Genomic DNA, 21747 nt, shown 5'->3' with positions numbered 1-21747 from the left:
GATTCATGTCGATTTACGGCGGGTCTCGAAGAGGAGGCCTCTGGAAAACAATGGCAGCTTTGGACAGCGTTTTTCCAGGAAGTTACTCCTGGAAATCAACTTTCAACGGGCCATTATGTAGACGAACATTATTTGAAAACATTTCGAGTGAGAAAAGACTCATTTAAAATTTAAAAAAAAACGATTGCAACTGATTTCTTGTTCCTTTTTTCGAAAAATTCCAGTATTTTCGTTGGCAAAATATGAACAAAAGAAGAACATCTTCGCTTCCTGAACTTTCACTGTTTCAGAGAGCTCACATTATATGATTAGTAATACAGTGAAAGGATGAGTCATAAAGAAATACTATTTTCAGTTTAGAAAAATTAGGCAATAAAATATTCGTGATATTCGGGCATCTCTAGAATCTGTGTGGTATATTTTGGCACTGTCTAAAATGAACGTAATGAAAACATTTAAGATAGAGAAAATTATGTTTCAGAATGAACATGAAAAATTCTTCATTCGGGTTTCAAATTGATTCTATGATGGGGGAAGAACCTTGTGTATTGAAATCATGAGTACGGAAATACGTTCAGCACAAAGTTCATAAAATTCTTCACTTATTTATAAACCCGATTGCTAGAGACTCTATGAGCAGAATGTAAAATCCCTTAAATTTCCAGCAATCGGATTATGAAAACTACATTAATCATTTTATACATGAAACAGGCACGGTATTTTAACATTGCAACGGTAAAAACTACTGTGTGAATTTGAAAACGAAACACCAAAGTTCAGATTTTCTCATTGTAAGTACTGTTTCAAAATGGCGAAAAACATGTTTCCAAATTCTCAGAGCTTGATGCGTCTAAGACTCTTTTTAGACTACTTGAAACTCCAATCTGCCATAATGCCCTGCGTTACTGAAATTGCTAATTATTGAATAACGAAATCATGTAAAAACTACCTCAGAAGGATTCAAAAGTTTACAGATTCAATAAGGTTATAAATTTCATAAGAATTCAAGAGAAGTGTTGACGAAGATATAATTTCAGAGAAAATTTTAAAAAGCCTTGCTGAAGAGTCTGTAGGTTTTTCGAGCAGTTCCATCGAAGAGAACCCCAGAAAAGAAAGTTCTAGAAGAATCCCAGAAAAGCCTCCCCCGAAATTCGATTCGGGACCCAGAAAAAGTGTGCACTGGCTCGTTTGTCTCACTTTTCTCTTTTCGTTGTATTTCTCATATCGGACCTCCTGATCAGTGGCTCCGTGTGCATCAGGGCGGAACAAAAAGTGGACGAATTTGCTAGAAAAAAGGAGAGAAAAAGGAAAACCAAGTTTAGCTTTTTAAGGAGGAGGAAGAGTAAATTTGTGAATATTTTTGAAACCCAAAAACAACCAGAATCCGTCAAGTGTTTACCATTTTTTGTGGTTCGACTTCTTGTAGCTTCTTTTTTCCAGAATATTGGAGAAGAATACGTTGTTAGAACATTCGGAGTAGTAGAAGAAGAAGAAAAAGATGAATGAAGAAGAGGAAGCAGAAATCAAATCAACGAAATTAAAAGAAGAAGAGAAAGAAGAATCTGGAGATGAGTCGAAGAAGAAAAAGGTAAAATAAAGGGAAAAAAGAACATTCATAAAAACAAAACCCCGCTTTTACTCAGATTACTTTTCTGATGAAATCCATCCGAATGATTAAATTTGAAATTGAAAACTTTTTTTGCAATAAAAAGAATGGAGTTTCGACAAAGCGTGATTCCTTTTTTAGTCAATTTCAGGAAATCGACAGCTTCCGGTTTCATTGGAAAAAGGGGACTTGTTTCCATGGTTTTTTGGAGCAAAGGTTACAATGGAATGTAGTTGTCAATGATAGAATTCAAATATAGAACCTTCTGGAAGGTTTTACAGTTCCTAATGGTATTGAGAGCAGAACGACAATCGTTAAAAAAGGTTTCAGATTTTGGATGGTTTCAGCTAATTTCTTTCAGTTGATAAAAGAATGAAAGCATCGAAATCGGTCCTTTGTTCAGAAACACATCAGTTCTGTGAAACTGAAAAAAATGCCAAAATCTTGTGAGATGCAGTTGATATGAAAAATACCTACACTTTGAACTGGATTATCTCGGTTAGTTTAAAAGATATCAAAAATTGGTCAACTGATAAAATGTTTATAAAAACCTTTAAATTTAGAAGACATGAAAAAAAGTGATCTTTATGTTGCGCTGATAAACTTTCTTCAACTTGCGTCAAATAAAAACCTGCGATCAATTGAACTTCCGGACCAAATATTTAACTTGACAAAGAAGTTAAGCTACACGGCCACAAGTGTCGGCTGACAACGGAGGATGTGTGACAAACTGTGAACACCTATAACTTCACACCGTCACGCCAAATTGCATACTCTCGCCATAAAAAGTATTTTTTTGGCATTTTTCATTTTCCGGAAACACAAAACTCATCCTGCACGTGACATATCATTTTGTGAAATTAGATTAAATAATTTAACAGTTAACTGAAACCGTAACACTTTTCCCAAAGCTACCAGAAATTTCCAGCTTAATTTTTATATTTAAGCAGATTGATAACATCTTGGACCCAGCGTTAATCTCTACTCAGATTTTCCCTAGATCTTACCGTAATTTTGAAACCGTTAGACATCGAATCCAGTAGCACGATTATTTTTTTGACGGTTTTGACTTTTTTTAATCATAAGAATCCCTTTTATACTCCTACTCTTGAAGATCAAAAAACGGAGATGACTCAAGAAGCTAAGAATGTTAAAATCTGGACGAAAGCTGATCAAAAATTGTTGTTTGCAAGTGGGAAAATAGCTTCTCAACGTACTAGAATCTCTTCCTTGATAGAATTCTTGGAGGAAAATTTGGAGTTTACTATTATCAGTCGTGGTTTTTGGTCTATGCTGATATTGCGATTCGAAAGAAAAATGGTCATTTAACAGATAGTAAAATCAGAAAAACTGTCTGGTTGAGAGAATTTGAGTTTAGGAAATTCTGAATAATAATAGATTAAATGACATAAAAAATGACCAATCAAAATGAGCTCTCGAAACACAAAAAAATTATATGACTTATTTTTCATTTATTCTTTTTTAGGTTGAAAAATCATTGGAATTAGCAAGGCTCTGCAAAACGGAATTTCAAAAGCCGAAACTTCGAAAATTTCGAAAATCGAAGAGTTTTCTCAATGGAATTTATTGTTAGAATGAAAAATATCAGAACGGTCTGAAACTTCGAAAAATTCGAAATTGCGAAAATCGAGAAAAAAAGTTTTGGACCGTTCCGAATTTCGTGTGAGTATTTTGAAATTCTAAAATTTTCAAATTATTCGGGTCGGAACTTATTTCCGCATATTACCCGAAATGTTTGTATATAGCGCGATTTCTTACAGTTATTACTGTTCCACTCATTCCTGATTTCAACAGATAAAACTCGTGGAACTCAGAAACCGTAATTCTTTGCTAAAATACGGATTGATGACATCTCCGGGCATCTCTCATTCTAAATATAAAGCCGCCTGTAAATGCTAACCATTGTAATAAAAATCATCTCAATTATTTTTATGCGTTCGACGAAACAGAGAATCTTAAACTTTTTTATAAAACGAACAAAAAAGAGCAGCCTCCCCCAAAAAATGAACGAAGACAAATGATCTCTCACCCCCCCCCCCCCTGGCTTCCCATATGTTTTTTTTGTGTTGCAGAACCCTCTCCATATGATTTCGTAATCCCCATGAGGACCGCCCATACAAAGAAACAGAATAACACATCTCTACAAATTCAGATAATGTGTCAGTTACCTTTGGCTTAATCCTCTTCGATGGCGATTGAGGTGACATTCCGGGAGTGGGAGTGGTAAGACTCATGACTTCCGAAAAAATATTAGAAGACATAGAAAAAAGTATGAATTCCAAAGAATAAATGCGAACCTAGGTGCAAAAAAGCAGAAGCGAGGAATGGTCATATAAAACGCCGGAAATAGGCGGGATTCTGTTTCTTTTTTTCTTCTTCTTTCTATTTTTTCTTTTTCTCCTGAACCTTCTGGAAGGGATTCAGAAGACCCCTCTCTCGGTAATGATGATTCGTGACGACGTTTCGCCCTTCGGCGTTTGTGTGGGAGCCAGAAGGATGCAAAAACGAGGAGCACGGGAGATGGATAATTTTAGAATAACAAGAAGATGATGTCCATTCGGAATGTATTTGGAAATACAAAGGGAGGATAATACGGCACGAGGGGGTGTCAGAAGGTGTCAAAGATCATTGAGAATTCTAGGTTATGGACCAGAAGTACTTGAGAATACATTATAGCATTATTGGCACCAGATTTTTGGAAACTTATGAAAATATGGTCATAAAAGTTGCTAGACATTCTGTATGTTGAAAAGGAACTGATAATTGTTTTTTTGAATTTAAAATTTATAACCTGGTCCGAATGTTTATAACCTCGTCCGAATTTATAACCTCGTCCAAATTTAGTTGAAATTTCGCGTTCATAAAAATAATGGTGCTGAAACCGCGAAGGATAATCCGACAAAGCAAAAAACTGTAAAAGTTTTTATCATTTAAACTGTTTTCAAAAAAATTGTGGTATAACAAAACACTGTCCGGGGAACTTCACAAAATTGAAGTGTTCCTTAGCTTCAGCGTAGTGTACCTCGCTTTCTGTATGAGGTATCAAGAAGTTTTTACCTGACAAAATATTGATAATATGATAAACGTTTTACCAGTCTGTCACTTTTCGAAATTTTTCACAGGAAAGGAGAAATTAACTTAAAGTTAAGTTCTATCCTTTTCATATTACGGCTGGTATTTTTCTGTATAAAATTTCAGATAAAAGTTGTACATAAACGTTAAGAATACTTTTTTGGTTTTTTGATATTCTCTGAAAATTCCAGACCTACTCAGGGAATTTATCGGCAAGTTGCTAACCCGAAAATTTTGCTTGCCGCTGACAAACGGCAAGCCGTTTTTTCGGGTCAGCAACTTGCTATTTTATAGAGCAAGTTGCCGTTTGAATGCCATCTGAACGCAGCAAGAGAACGGCAACTTGCTTTTTTCACGGCAAGCAACGGCAAGCAAGTTTCATGCATGCGGCAACTTGCTGATGTACGACCCTCCTCGAACATGGTCAGCAAGCACTAGCAACTTTCTAATTTGTCCAGCAACTTGCTGATTCTGCTCAGCAACTTGCCAAATGGCTCGCAACTTGCCGTTTGCTTGCCCAAAATTCCCTGAAAATGGTAAGTGTTTGTGACAGTTTCAAGAGTTTGCCATCTCCAATGATCTTATGGCTAATCCGTGAAATGCTCATTAGTATTATTTCTATGTAGTGTTGAATAATTGAGAAATTGAGAAACCAAAGAACTACATAAGAGAAGAAGAAGAAGATTAGCTTCGGAAGGAGAAGAAGAATAAGAGGTTTCACACGGATTTATGCATGTAAAATGAAGTGTGATTTGTACTTTGTTTGCTTCAAATTCGATAGAGGGAAATGGAGATTAGAAATTCTGATTCAAATTGAAAAGACAGGGATTTTAAAGGTGGGGGGGGGGGACATGAAAAAAATAATGTTCTCGAAATTCCGTTCAAAGATGCCCCTCGAGGAGTTGAACTTGTGAGGGCGATGATTGAGGGTGCGGCGCCGCTACCGACTGAGCCACGCGGGCAAAGAGAAAGCGCATGCATACATAAAGGCGAGGACGACAGCTGTACGCAGAGTGACATTAAGCGTTGTACACCGTGACGGTAGAATGCATACTCTAGCTACAAAAAAACTACGAAAAATCTCCTGTCCCCCCACCTTTAAACTTATGCATATGAACTTGCTAGTCATAATTGGATCAGTTTATCTTGGTTCCTGTGATCGGTATCAAAAAGTCTAACCACAAAATTTGAGAAATGTTGATTATTTATTTGAAATTTCAAAATTAGTGAAATAAATCAAATTTTATATAATCAAGGTCTTCTATAAAAATTCTGACATATCACACCATAATATTGTCAATTCAAAAAAAATCAGATGATTAAAATTTCGAATATATTCGAAACCGAAAAAAATTGAAAAACATTGAAAATTTTCTTTTGGCATATAATTCGGAGGGTACAACAATTCGGGGGTACAAAATACTGAGAAAAAGGCTTAGTTTGTACCCCGAATTGTTGGTTTTGTACCCCTAAATCACTTTGTACCCCCTTGTACCCCCGAATTATTGCACCTTCCGAATTATTTGCCTTTTCTTTTCAGTTTCAGGAATATCAATTCTTGAGCGAAAAAATCGAGTTTACTTGCTGACCTATTGTAAATGCAAACTGTGAATAACGATCAACTGTCTTGAACTTTTTAAAGGGGGGCGCATGAAAAAATTATGTTCTCGAAAAATGTGCCCCTCGAGGAATTGAACTCATGACAGGCTGATCAGGGGTACAAGGCCGCTACCGACTGCGCCACGCGGAAGAAAAGAAAGCGCGCGCCCGATGGTAAACATAAGGGGGAGGACGACAGCTGTACGCAGAGTGACATTAAGCGTTGTACACCGTGACGGTAGAATGCATACCCTGGCTCCAAAAAATCCCCGAAAAATCTCCTGTCCTCCCACCTTTAAAATGAAATTCCTAGAAAAATTTCAACTTCTTCTGACAGGGTAAATCCGGTAAAAATAGAAAACCTCGGAGAATCGCTCCAAAAATCATATAATCTCACTATCAGTTCGCGTCTATTTCTGGTAACTTCAGAAGGTTCCCGAAATTTTTTTATCGATTTCCCGCTAAAACTGAAAGTTCTCTGTTTTTTTATTTCCACCTAGTTTTTTTGAGTTTTGGCGATAATTCAAAAAAAAAAAATTCGAGATGCTTGTAGTTTCTAAAAACCGAAAAGTTTACCTTATCAGTAAGCAATACCAAAACGATAAAACTATAAAACGCTCTCGAAACGGAGGTAAATTTTCATCAAAAAATGTTCAAGTTTCCCCTCAAAAAGTTCGTCATAACTTGATTTTTTGGTCCACCAAGAACATCTACCAAAAAGAGATATTCTGGGGAAAGAAGAAAAAGAAAACGAAAAAATCCCATTCAAAAATCAAATTATTCTAATAAAAAAAGAAGAAGAAGATGATGGTATGAGAAGTATTTCTTTTGGGACAACATTTTTCGAAATCGAATCATCATGCTTCGTTTTGAGTTCTCTTCAATTAGGAGATGTTTCAGAAGAAGAAGAAAAAAGAAGAAGAATCTATGATCTAGAAGCTGAAGCCAAGCAAAAAAAGTAGGAGTAGAATAGATATGAATAGAAGGAAGCCAGCCAAATACTTTTCGAAAAACGACACTCTTGTTTCCGTTTTTCTTTCTTTCGCGAAAAAAAGAACGCCTGCGGTGCTAATTGTTTCGAGAACACAGAAAAATGGGAATTTTTTTTTGAAGTGTAAAAGTCGAAAGAATATGGAAAAACGCGGGTACGAAGAGAATAAATCGGACCCCCGGGGGATGGAAAATTGGGAGAAAAAAAGGAGGGAAAGAGACCTGCGAATGGAAAACAACCAATTTTTAAAAGGATGGAAGGCTATTGTAATATCAAAAGTCTGGATACTGGATATTTTTGAAACTTCTCATATATATAATCGATTTACTGAATTTGGAAATCAAAATTTGAATATATGACAGGCTTAAAACATATATGACAGATTTAAAACAGGCCCTGTTTTTGACAGCTTCGAGTCCATGTGACTGTTGAAATTTGGAGAACTTTGTATATGGATAAGTTCAGTTTTGTTTCTATTATTGAAACCAGTAAATTGGTTGCTGAATCGCGGACTTTAAAGTCGAATTATTGAAGATAGGCTTCAAAACCAAAACATATGACAGACTTAAAACAGGAAAGTTTGGTAGATCAGCAATTTAAGAATTTTTCAAAGTTTGATAGATGTCTTGGTACATGTGGCTCGAAAAGCGGTGTATTTGAATGACTGTGTTTTTGGTGTTAGTTTCATTTAAAATTACTTGAAAACATGAATCACTCACTATTTCCTGAATTTGTCCGGTCTTGAAAAATAACAAAGAATTAAGGAGGGAGATTATCAGATTTCTGAAACACAAATATTTTTTTAAAGATAACTTTCTAATTCTAGCTTTTAATAAACGTTCGTGTCTACTTGTTATTGTTTCATTTTGCAAGTTTTCGGAAAAAAGAGATAAAGAAATTTCAACTCTATTCGAATAAATTAATGCATTTTTTCAGTTATAAAACACTCATATCTGAATTATCTAATTTTTTCAATTCCCGAAAACTGAGTTTGGAATCGCTCAAATAATCAACACGAAGAAGAAATGACGCACACAAATTTTTCTTTGTGGATGTGAATCATTCGAAACAGTGAAAAAACCCATCTAGGGTTAAAAACAAATGAATCTTGAAAGACATATGAAGCAGGTCACAGTGGATATCTTACAATTTCATGATGATTATTGCTGACTGACAGCATACACTAACTTTTCGTTGTAGAAAATTTCTCTCAATTTGTTTCTTATCGAATTCATGCGAGAATTTGAACTTGTGGGAACATGTTCAGGAGTACCGGAAGAGCTATGTAGCCTTAAAGCCTTCAGATCGACATCTTATTATCATCTACAGTTAAAAACTTGATGAAATGAGTTTGATTTTCGTATAACATTCTGAAAATGGAACATTTCCGCAACCAATTGTAACCCAGTGTCCTTTATTTATTTCATGAACGTACTGAAACTGAAATAAAAAAAAACTAAAACACAAGGAATTTCTAGAAGAATTTGAAAACTGCAAAAAAAACAGCAACTGTTTTTCGAGTATTTCGTCTCGTCTCCTTTTTCACTCCATATTAAAAAGAGTGAAGCTGTCGATCCACGACGAACTGACAAATGAAATGACAGAAAATAGGAGAAGTGAGAAAAAAGGAAACGATGTGTGTGTGAAAGCAATAAATAAATTGGAATCTTCTCTCTGACAAGATAGGGACTTTTTTTCCAGAAGACTAGAAACAGAGGAAACTTCGTGTCAAATGCATTCTGAATACATACATTTCTTTCTTTGTCTAGACACATTTCATATGAGAAAAGATATAAGGAGAAGAAGAAGAAGGGCAACGTTTTGAAAAATGATTTAAACCCCCGGAAGTTTTGCTGCAACATATGAGAATGATAAATTATCAAAAGTTGGGTTTTGTGAGAGTTCGTAAGACTGGGTTGCGATTTTGAAAACAAAAAAAAACATGTTCCAAATTTTTTGTAAATAATTGAAGAATTTGTGAACATCAATTCAGGTGATGATTTTATAGAATATTTCCAAACTGAGTAAAAACAGTTTCAGGAACCAATAATCTTGAAAAGACATTGTTTTTTATTAAGAAAATTTATTTCAGAATCGAAAATCGTCCCAATTTTAGAACATTTCTTATACCGCTCATCCTGATTAACTGTAGCTTTGAAGACGAGTCATTATAATAAAAAACTCGCCTACTACAGGTGAAAATGTTCCAATGAAAATTTGGGTAATTTTTTTTTGAATAAAAAAAGAAAAAAGGTTACATTATTTAACAAAATTAACAATGTAGAAAGTAGTCGAAAAATAGGTCGTTTTTTTTTAAATTTTTTGAAAAACTTCTCGACGGGCCGGCCCGAGATTTTGCAACTATGCAAAAAACTTTGAAAAATTGTAACTTTTTTCGGAACAAAAGATACGATTGATACGATTACATGTTTCAGACATAACTGGATCTCGAAAACCATTTGAAACATAGAAGTTTAGTTGTTGAGTTGAACTTTTTCATTTTGGCTGAACGCTCCAAAAAAAACCATCGAAAAATCACTGAAATATTTCGTGTTTCGGTTTTTTGAAAAAAAAGAAGAATTTGTGAATAATGATACAATTAGGGAACAGAAAAGAGTAAAGATAATTCTAGAACCCAAAAGAAGGAGACTTCCAAACTAGGAGAAATACCATTTCATTAACCATTAGCCGCGAACAAGTATTTTGAAAAACTAATACAGTTCAAGATTAAAAAGAACTTCATTTTAGAACATTCCTGATACCGCTTATCCTGATCAACTGTATTTTTGAGTTTTGAAGACGAGTCACTATAATCAAAAAAAAAGGGACCGAATTCCAATTCATTATTCATACTGACAATAAGACATTTTTTCCGAGAAGTTTCTAGTGAACGGGATTTAGACCCTTTGATTTGAAAAAGTCAGAAAAAATTGAAATTCAAATCGGTTTTTTAAATTTTAAGATGAAAAAAGAAAACCGTACTTTCAAAACTCTCCAGACAGAAAAGAAAAATTGTCACAGTGTTGTCAACATTACATGTTTCCAACTAGACTGGAACTTGAAAACTTTTTGAAACATATAAGTTCGGTTTGTAAAACTGAACATTTTTATTTCATTTTCATATAAAAATAAAAATAAAATTATTTAAAACTTTCTGTGACTTTACAGGAACGATGATTTTGCACATTTTAGACAAATCTGCGATAATATAGTTTTTATCTTCTGTTTCAAACTGTTTGTGAATAAAAATTAATTTCGAAGCTATATTGATTTACATAAATTCGAAACTCCCACTTGCAATTACAGATTCGAAATCGCTAAAACTAGAAAATTGCATCGAAAAACGAGCGTTTTGCATGGAAGAGAAAAGATTTTGCTCGAAGAGAAAGATTTCTAGTCCGTAGGCAGATAATTGTCAAATTCAGTTTTTAGGAGTTTTTTTTTCAATTTCCAGCTAGTACGACACTTTCATCTTCCTCGGGACAAAAATGAATACAGAAAAAAACTGTAGGATCTATGAAAAATGAATATCTTGAATAACAACAGCCAGACAAGAACTTTTCGAAACAGGCTTTGACAATTTCTAGTTTATTTACTGCCACCGGTGGAAAAATAAGCTCCGCCCCTTCTTCTGTGATCGCTGTTTTTTTTTCAATCCGATTTTTACAGCAGAATAACTTACAAATATACTCGCCATGATATTCTGTGTCGACGAAATTTTTAGTTAGAAAAACACAGATTCAATATAATAGAATTCTGGTTTGTTGGGCTCCAAATTTTAATAGAGGTATTCGTTTTTATGGAGCAGCCGAAAAAAACAGAATAGAAGAATAGCAGAGAGGACAATATTATCCACTTATATTATAATAGCTCATTCCAATTATTCAGGAATTTTGGGAAAAATTGGGGGACAGGGAATATTCGAGAACAAATGAAAGGGAGTGAAAAATGGCGGGAAATGACTGAAAAGCAACGAATTGGAGAGGAGAGAGGACACTCAATTTCCGGAGGAAGCAGCACTTACCATTATTCGCTTTTTAGTTGTTGGAAAATATTTGAATTTTTGGTAGCTCTTCTTCTTCTTTCTATATTTCTCTCTTTTCGTGTCTTCCTGTCCGAAATTGGGGCGGATGAAAACTGGAAATTGGTTTTTTAAGGAAAGTTGGATAATTCTGGAATCACGAGAAGTGTGAAACTAGGGTGCTTGAGGAAATTGACAAAGTTCAGAGATGATAAAACAGGACCAAAAGAAGAGGAGTCACAATGTTTGTTATGCTATAGCATAGTTTTCTCATTCATTTCAGAATAGAATAATACGTCTAGAGGGACAGAGAACAGGAATAGAGCAGGAATGTGAATTGAATATTACGTTGGAAAATGAACGGATTCTCGACTTCAAGTGAACAGATCTAGAATGATGATGAGTTAGTGATGAATGCACAGTGAAAAGAATTCTTAAGTGAATTTGAAACAGTGAAGAAAGTCATGAACTTCAAGAGATCGTGAAAGTACAGGTTCTCAGTTTTATTCTCCTGAAGAAAGACAGTTTTGAACAATTTGCGAGAGTTAGGAACGGGTCTAGAATTAACAGGAGAACTATTATGCTGGTACAAAAAATCAGAGCTGTATAAGAGAAACTCCGGTGGCCGTGGCCGAAGGTCCCACAAAGACAACTACTGTACAGTAACCATGATGTATTTTCATTATCCGGATTTATTTTCTCGTCTTTCACTGTTTTTCATCGAATTTTTAAAAAACATTTACACGAGTAAATCTGAAACCAACAGTTTTGGATAGTGGATTAACTGCAAACGCGCGAATCGTGTTAGTAGAGAATATGTACACCGAATCTTTGAAAGAAAAATTAACTTTTGATACCTTAACTTTTCTGTTTCAAAAACTTTTGAAATTCAGACTTCACATATCACTAGGTCGAACCCTTCTAAAAGTAGTAACAAGAGAATTCTAGAGTTTTGAAATTTTAGTAGTTGACTCCATATTTCGAAATTTACACTTTATAAATGTTCTGAATTACTGAACAGGAATTGAATTTTAAGAAAAGCCCAAAATCTATCGATTGTTTGAAACAGTAAATTCTGGAGGCTCCTATTTTGGGAAATATGTTTTTGACTCAAAATTTCAAAAACATGAGCGTCCTCCAACAATAAGAAATCAACCTAAATGGAAATGTTTTCCTATACAAATGAACAATTGAAACATCATTTTGACATGTATGTATTGCTCATTGTTCGGGATTTGTTTCCGCTTTTGAAACATCAAAAACTAAAGGAAAATTAACGGAAATTTCAAAAGTTTCAAAAAATGAAAGCAGATGAGAAGAAAGAAGAACAAACATTCGGTTTTTCTTCAAAATTTTCTTGCAACAAGAAAAAGAAAAAATATATTATGAACTGAATATGTATATTTGAAAGAAAAATGAGAGAAAAATGTCTCAAGAGGTACTTTTTTGATGGATTATTGCACGTAGCAGAATTTTCTGGAAAAGTGCAAGAAGAATTTAACTTTTGGAGATATGGGGTCATTTTTAAATGAGCAATTAAAAATTTCAAACTTTTAAACAATTTTTCCTGTTTCATCTATTAGTCTTTTTTAAATTTAATTTTCATCTCACTTAACAGGACTGTGCTAGTGTTGATCTAAGTTTATTTCCTCTAGAATCACAAAAAATTCATTTGTATAGAAAAATTGAAACAAAAATTAAGTGGAAATAAAAAATTTAAAAGACATAGGAAGATAAAAAATAAAAAATAAAGTCGGTATTTGAATATTCATGAGATTGTTTTAAGTTTTTTTTTCTCTTTCTTTCATTATTCCATGAGGAAGAGATGGAAAAATTAAGAATAAGCAAAATAGAAGACAATTTCTGGAAATAATCTTAATTTTGAGATTGATTTTTAAAATTTTTTTCGGTTTCACCTATTAATTACTTATCTTGTTTATTCCGATAATCATTGTGATAGTGTAAAAAATGAACTCTTCTAGCAGCACTAATAAAAATTCCGTAAAAAATGAATTGAAAATTGAGTTAAAAAAATATTGGGAGTTTTTTTGATTGCTAACATTATGGAAAAAAACTGGAAACTTCTGGAAATGTTGAAGAATCCTAGATTTGAAGTCAATTTTTTGAAACTTTCAGGGAAAAAAGGTTTGCAAAAAATTCTCACACTTTTTTTCTTTTTTAAATGGTCTATGAGTTATGTTGCTTTATTTTTAGCTAGTCGAAAATACGAATCAGCTTTAAAGCCATATAATATTTAAGCATGTTGAACGAAGTTCTTATTTTTGTACAATTAGTGTTCAAAGAAGTTTCGTACTCTTTGGAACATCACAATTCCAAGAGCTTCAGAGTAGTAGAATCTCTAAATTATCTTCAGGAGGACGCTCATATTATTGAAATTTATGCATTTTTTTAATTAAAAAAGGAGTATCTAGTATTTACTGTTTCAAGAAATCATCAGATTTTCGATTTTTTTTCGAAGTTCAATGCTTGTATGATTTGATTTCTTATTATTTCAAGAAGGGGGCGGGGATCATAAAAATACATTTATCAAAATTTGGTTCAAATAAGCCACTGGAGAAATTGAACTTTTGAACACAACACTGCCTACCAGCTGAGCTACGGTAGCGGAAGTTATTGTCATACGCTGTTTAGACATCCATCAACGTACACCGTCACGTCCCAATGCGTACTGTAACTGCGACAAAAAAACTCCGAAAATCTCCCCACTTTTTAAAAAATCAACTGTATTTTCCAGTTTTCATAAGTTTATGAATGTTTGAAGTTGATTTTTACGTAATGTTTTCTCTCGTCATATTGAATTTGGTTTTCTTAACGGTTCTGATGACCGAGAATTTTCTGTGCTGCTTTCCTGAAAAATTCATTGTGTTTTGGTTGTTATGGGGTCATTCATGTGGGAACTCATGTGCCAGAATAATTGATATGAGTCACGACAGATTCTGAAATTTTATATGAGACCTATTTTTCCGGTAAAGACAAGTTTCCGGAATTTTGAGATTTGTTCTAGTAGATACGGTAATTTATGTTTCAACTACAAAAATGTTGACCAATTCGTTTTTTTACAAATATCAATCTGTGACCGAACGAATTTCAAAGTTATATGAAACAGAAAAAAGAAATAAAGAAAAACTGGAATTGAGTCAAAAGCAACAAAAAGTGCAAAGGACATACACAGACACCATGGCCCACTGGTGTCGAAATGCTCGAGAAGATTCAGAAAATCAAATTTCATTCGTTTCGCTTCAACTATTTTCGGCCCGGTCAACACCCTCGTTTCCTCCAGAAAAAAATCCGGATATTGAAGGAAAGAGGAGAAGGACATCAAAAACTTGTTTAGAAAGAAGAATGGGGAAAATTTAGGCAACATTCAGAGTGGAAAAAGGACACGAGGCGAGAGAGATGGACCAAAATTAATTGAATCACACTAACAAACACATGCATACTACCACAATTCGTTTTACTAATTTTTGGAGTTTATGTTTTTGAAGTTCTCTCTAGAAACTCGGGGACAGGAAGTGTTTTTTGGTCGATATTAGGCAGACAATGAATCCTAGAGGGATTTAGATACAGGAACTGTCCTGAAATCATGTCTGGAATAACAAAAAAATAGTATTAGAAAACAGGAAGTTCTACAAGTGGTACATACAGTACCGGCCTTGTGAAAGACAGCAGCCTTTTGATGTCTACGAAATATGGTAGATTTTGTTGAATGAAATTGAAAATTTGGCTCCGGGACATTTCGCAAGCGGACATTTAGAAAGTGGAAATTTCGAAAGTGTGGTAATACGGGAGAAAGAATGAATTTCAGACTACAAAACCGATTTTAGAGTTTTCAAATATGCTTTTTCTGATAGAACACATTCTGAAATTAGAAAAAATTCAACATTTAATTTTTTCAAAACTTTTTTTTCTATTTTTTCGGCTTTCATAATGTGTTTTATCAGAAAAAAGCATATTTGAAAACCCCGAAAATTTACGGTTCTACTGAACAACAGAGATGAGCGGAATAAAAATTTTGAAAATGCGGAAGAGAGAATAAGGCATAAGGAATGAATGTAAAAAATCCGGAACGCGGAAGAAGGAATGAGGAACAAAATTTAGGAAATCCGGAAGAAGGAATAAGGAACAAAAGTTTGGAAACATCTAATTATTTTTGACAATTTGTTTGAAAAAAAACATGTAGAAAGGAATTACAGGCAACATTAAATGACATTTTAAGCAGTACTTTAGGTTTAAATAATGTTGAAAATTGAAATAATTCAAACCTAAAAATTGTCCAAATAATTTTTTCAAAATTTCTGGAAAAATGATAAAAAATCAGGAATAAGGAAGAAGGAATGAAAATTTAAAAATCCGAAAGAAGGAATAAGAAATAAGGAATAGAAAAAACACCCGGAATAAGGAAGAAGGAATAAGGAATAAGAAATTCCGCTCATCTCTGCTGAACAAAAATAGAACATCAATTTTGTAGTTGACAACTTTTTTACAGATTCATCCTGATAAAAAATGTACCGCTTAAAAGTGCCACGGCAGTGAACTCCGTATTCATTCACTACGTTTTGACACTTGTTTGGTTTTAATATCTCGTTTAAATGATTTCGTACCAAAAATGTTTTCAACTAAAAAACTGAAGCCCTATTTTTGTTTAGTAGATCTGTAATTTTTTAGTTTCATTCATACTATATTTTTTAGAATTCAAAGTTGACTATTTCGCAAGCAGAAAGAATAAATAGCATTCTGAAAGATACTGTATATCGTACTACTGAAACGGCAACTTTTAGTTTTGAACTTAGTTCGTAGGGGACTGTTCTATCACTTCTATCTAATTGGTCATAGTTTTCCCTTATTTTCGAAAGAAAAATTTTAGTTTACATCCAACCGAAATTTCTAAAATGCTTTTGAAAGTTTTCGAATTCACTTCAAAACTGAAAAACCTGTAATTTTTTCAATGAACATTTTCGACATCGTGTTTGGCAAAAAGTTTTAGGAAACCAAAACGAGCTTCTGAATATATAGAAAAAAACAAAACGAACTTCTGAATATATTGAAAATTTAGTCAATTCATTGCATTGTTTTCCTCAACGATTTGTTTGAATTGTCAGATTTCAAAAGTTTTTTTGTCGTTTATGATGTTAGTCTCGTTTTGGAGGATTTGCAATTTTTAGGGAACCTTTTTTCAGCAACAAAATGTTCCTTTTCAAAAACCAATAAAATTTTCACACCAAATAAGATTCATTTTAGTTCATCAGTTGGAACATTTGATTTACAACTAATAAAGTTTCGAGAAATTGATATTTCCAAATGCTTTGTATACTTTTTTCAATTTTATTTTTTTCAATTTTATTTGTATTCTTATGTCTTTTTTAGTAGATCTAATAAAAGACTGTTTGACTCACCGAACAGCAAGATTTCCAAGCTTCAAAAATACACATAGCTTTTTTTCAGAAAAAGACAGGAATCACCTCACAAGATGATATATTTTTACGACAGTTCGCTCAAGGGAGAACCATAAAACAGGTGTTCAAAGTCGAGGGGTGAACGATTAAAACTAAGCAAATGAATCAAAGAAGACGAATTTTCAGTTTCAGAAAATTTACAAATTCAGATTAAGTTTTTTGTTTGATGCTTCTCTCTTATTTGTTCGGAAAAACAATAGAAACTATAGAAACTGACAAGCCATACAACCTGTAAACTACTTTCATTGGAAGACTAATGTTTGATGAGCTCTCTTAAAAAGTTTAAGAAACATTCGAAGCCATAAATTATGATTAGCGTAAGCGATTTTGCATATGCTCCCTTTTTGTAAAACGAATGATCAATCCGAAAATGAGAGAGACATTTTCATGAAGATTTAAAACCAGTTAGGATAAGGTAACAACATAAAAAATACAACTAATTTTGTCTCCATTGCTGTCTACAATTTTCACAGTTGCACCAACTTGTAAAAATCATGAGGTTCTTGTGGAAAAAATTGACTTTCGAAGTTGAGGGGTGAACAATTAAAGGTGGGGGCACATGAGATTTTTCGTAGGATTTTTGTAGCTAGGGTATGCATTCTACCGTGACGGTGTACAACGCTTAATGTCACTCTGCGTACAGCGGTCGTCCTCGCCTTTATGTATGCATTTTGGCGCCGGCTGCCTCTTTGCCCGCGTGGCTCAGTCGGTAGCGGCGCCGCACCTTCAATACTTGTCTCGACAAGTTCAACTCCGGCATATTTAAACGGAATTTCGAAAACATTTTTTTTCATATCCCTCCACCAAGGAAAGGAATAAAAGAAACATTTTGAAAATCTCCGGTTTCAAAAAATTTAGAATTTCAGATTCTGTATTACTCGTTCGATGCTTCGAATGAGTGGTCAACAAATACAAAAATCGTTACTTGGATAAGGTGACACCATAAGAATCAGACAACTAATTTCTGATGTTTTGTTGTTCGAAACTTTCACTATCATACCAACTAGTTAAAATCAGGAGGTTGTTGTTGAAAAAGTATTAATGAAGCATAAATAACTTTATCAAGTTTTATAATTCACTATTTTCCAGATTAAAAGTTACTGGAATCGGCATTTTCCTCTCGTTATCATAATGACACTCCAGTTTCAGCATGAATCCAACGAATTCTGGGAACGTCATCAATGTGAACATTTTGTCGGTGTCACTTTGGAACTGTTTGAGGAAGTTCTTCTGGAATTAATAATCTTCTTTTAAAGTTGACTATTTTCAACTAAAATAGGTGAAAGTAATACAATTTTGGTTGATACTGTAAATGCAGTAAACGTGCTGTATTGCAAAAAATACAGTAGGTATCAAGCAAAAGTTCTTATGTTTGTTTGTTTCTCTCGAATTTATGTTGCGTAATATCCTTTTGGTTTGATAGTATCCTAATAACAATGAATTGAAACATTGAAAAAACTAACCTTTCCATCGTGAATAATGAAAAGTGGACCTAGATTAAAATGATGAAATGGGTGTGATCCTAAATTGAAGTTCTCCTTCACCAACATCTCATCGGACCATGTGGCTCCATGCATTTCAACCAACTGTCTCAACTGAATCATCTCATTCTTGGACATTCCTGGAATCGCCACGTGGATATGTACTCCATAGAGAAATGGAATATTCTGTTTGTGAATCCATGTGGCCCATTTGAGAACTGCTTCATACACCACTCCACCGTACTTGATTTTTTCGATTCGGAATTTGTAATCGTTTCGAAAGTTGGATGTCTTCTCAAGACACTCATTCATCCATTGTTGTTTCATTAGTAAAGTCGGCAGAAATACACACATCACGTATCCAAAATCATCAGATTCAAATAGTCCGTTTGTATCAGTTGGTACTATGAAATGCGTTACTCCTGACATTTGATCGGTTACCTGAAATTTGACTTGTTAGTTCTCAATAGCATAGAGGGACAATTACACTTGAATAGAAAATCTCAATGAAAATCACATTGCGAAACAGTAATTTATGAAACTTAAAATTTTCCAAAAATTATTCATTAAGAAATAATACTCTTGATTATGTGAGGGCTCTTTTATCACAGGTTCTGAGAGCAAAATACAAAGAATCTAAGTCACACAGTAACATTAAAAAAAACCATTCTTGCAACGGGCCGGGCCGGCCTTTTTTCAGAATTTTCAGGGCCCGGGCCGGCCCGGCCCGGGTTTTCAGAAAATAATTTTGGGGTCAATAGAAAAAAAATGGACAATTTTTCTGTCAAGTAAAACATTTTTCAAAATATGAGTGTCGGATAAATGATTTTTTCACACAAAATTTTGAAAAAATGTCTGAAATTTCAAAAAAAATTTCAAATTTGGAGAACCCGGGCCCGCCGGACCGGGTCGGGCCGGGCCGGATCCTGGAAATCTTCGGCTCGGGCCCTGATTTTGCAAGTATGAAAAAACAGTAATTTTTGGTTAAAAAATTTTCCAAGGCATTTACTCAGAAACTCACATTTCCTCTGTACTTCTCTGTAAATGGTCCATAACAAAAACTATCGATCAGTCGATTATCGATTCGAATACGGTAAGACATCGTTGGAAGCAGATCCGGGATTCCTGAAAAATTTTACTGTTTCGAAATAAAAGCAAGGACCTACAGTTTTTTTTTTCAGAAAGCAGTAACTACTTGCAAAATTCTTTACTGTTTTCAAAAATAAGTTTTTAAAAAACAAAAAAATAAACAAAAATAAGCTGCACAAAAGTTAACACACATTCTCTGAGATCTTCGAGCAACCCACTGTACAAAAAAAAATCAAACTGTTCCGAATTTGTTGGTATTACATACAGTTAGGTAATTCTGAATCGATAGCTTTTTGAATCTCGTTTTCTTTGTTTTTAACCATTGAAATTCGTTTCATGGCATCTCTAGCCTCTCCAAGATTTGTATTAACTTTTTCGGAACGATCGAAACTATTTAATTTCCTGGTTTCCTCACTTAACGTCTTCTTTCTTATCACACTATCAGTTTCTTCCAGAATTCTGAGAATTTCAGATATTTCAGCCATATATGCTTTGGTGAGTTTTATATCCTCATCGTTCACATTATACCGGAAGATCTTCATATTTTCAGCACCTTCCAGAATTTTATCCACGTGCCCTAGATGAAAATTCCTTTCAGAAAGACATTCAGAGACATCTAGAACTCGTTTGATGTCAAATTGTTCTAGAATTTCCATGAATATATTGATATCCGGATGTTGGGAAATCATTTCTGCTATATTATTGGTTTTCGAGAAGTTCCTCGCGGATTCTATGAGTTTAGCATAGGAACTGATATTTTTAATTGGTTCAGTTCCATTCTCGTTCCATATGTTTTCCATATAGGACTTGAATGTTCTAACATTATCTCTGATTTCCCATCCATCGAATGTCTCTTTCAAAGTTCGTAATGCCAGCATAATCTCATTTTGTTTTGAAACTATTTCATCAACAAGAATTACGAATTTTCGCATTTCATAGATCATTGTCTTAGTTTGATTGAGCGCACTTTGGAATAATTCAAAATTGAATTCTGGTTTTACAGTTGGCAACCTCTTCAGACATTTGTCAACTGTATCCAATAGAGATTCAGGAATTATAAATGGTCCCGTCCATTTCTCAATGTCTCTGATTGCATATCTTATCTTATCAGCTCCAACTTTATTCCATTTGTTTCCTTCTAAAATTTCCTCAACTTTCTGTACAGTTTCAGACATTTTCAAGTAGGGCTGAAATCCGTATTTCAGCATTTCTAGATGCTTCTCTCCTGCGAGATTTTTTAGGAATTCTGAAACAAAAATTTCGGGGAATCTCATCAAAAATGCTTTGGTTCTTCCTTCCACTTTGACTTCAGATCCAACGAGTACAGTACCCATCCGATATGCAATTTTGCTCTTTTTCTCCGATATTTTAGTTTCACATTCCTCAAATTCCTCATTTGCCAATTCTAAAGACTCAGCTAATCCTGAGAAAGTCTTCGAGTTATTTGAGAACTCAAAAGCCGACTTCACGACGATTTCCAAATCTTCAAAAGTGCTGGCATAGATTTGAATCAGTTTGCGAACTGGATTCCACCGCCTTCTTACTTCTTTTATTTTATCAAACTGTTGGGTTACTGTAACTGTAGTCATTTCCAACACGTCTAAACGAACAAAACACAATCCGATTTCAGTGATATTTCCTTGAGGTTTGAGACATTTATCGAGTTGAGGAATTAGTTCCAGCCAAAGAAATTCCAGTTTTGGAGGGTGCTTTTTCAGAGTTTCAAACTTGGAAATGTATTCTTGAACTGTTTTCTTCTCTATCGATCTTCCTAGATTCTCTGAATCTATTGCCAACGACTTTAGAATCTTTACTGGGCTTAGCATTTTTTGAAAATCGGATTTCAACACTAGAGTTCTTGTATCCTCATAAAAATCTATTACATATTTTAGGATTATATCTGGCTTTGTTTTGTAAAAAGTGTCGAATTGTTTGGATGTTGCTTGAAAGTACCTGGATGTTTCTTTGACGAAATTCTCAATGAGTCTCGACTGCCTTTTTATTCCTCCTGTCAAATCGGTCAGTATGGATATGTCATCGACGAAGAGGGATAGATTGGTGGGTTGTGGAGCTGAAACTTTGAATATTTTAGATGTTTTTCTGTTTCATTACTGTTACAAAATACAAATTTTTAGATTCCTTTGATATAGTGCCTACACAATATTCTTTTTGTTTTATTAATTTTTTCATATTTCTTTCATAATAAGAAACCCCGATAATTAAATCAATGCACCGCTGATTTTAAAAATCCCTTACCTGTGTTATCCAATGTCTTCTTCTGCTCATTCGAATTTCCATGGATTACTGTCCAAAAAGTTGTGAACCAAACGATAATCCGAACACTTTTTCTCATTCTGAAACTCACTAAAATCAACGGAACATTTCTGAAAACC

General features: G+C 34.0%; 1 protein-coding gene across 1 annotated transcript; it reads right to left on the bottom strand.

Annotated features, from left to right (window-relative positions):
* Positions 1-17852: 17852 nt before the first annotated feature.
* CBG21651 lies at positions 17853-21707 on the bottom strand (the record flags this gene model as incomplete). Its single annotated transcript, XM_002632857.2, has 4 exons — positions 17853-18014; positions 18248-18706; positions 19675-21425; positions 21611-21707. The coding sequence occupies 4 exons, from the start codon at positions 21705-21707 to the stop codon at positions 17853-17855; spliced, it is 2469 nt and encodes an 822-aa protein (XP_002632903.2).
* Between the last annotated feature and the right edge of the window lie 40 nt (positions 21708-21747).

This window comes from Caenorhabditis briggsae (genome assembly GCF_000004555.2).
Source record: "Caenorhabditis briggsae complete genome, chrIV, whole genome shotgun sequence".
In the NCBI taxonomy this organism is placed as follows: domain Eukaryota; kingdom Metazoa; phylum Nematoda; class Chromadorea; order Rhabditida; family Rhabditidae; genus Caenorhabditis; species Caenorhabditis briggsae.
This window is presented reverse-complemented; position numbering and strand designations above follow the sequence as displayed.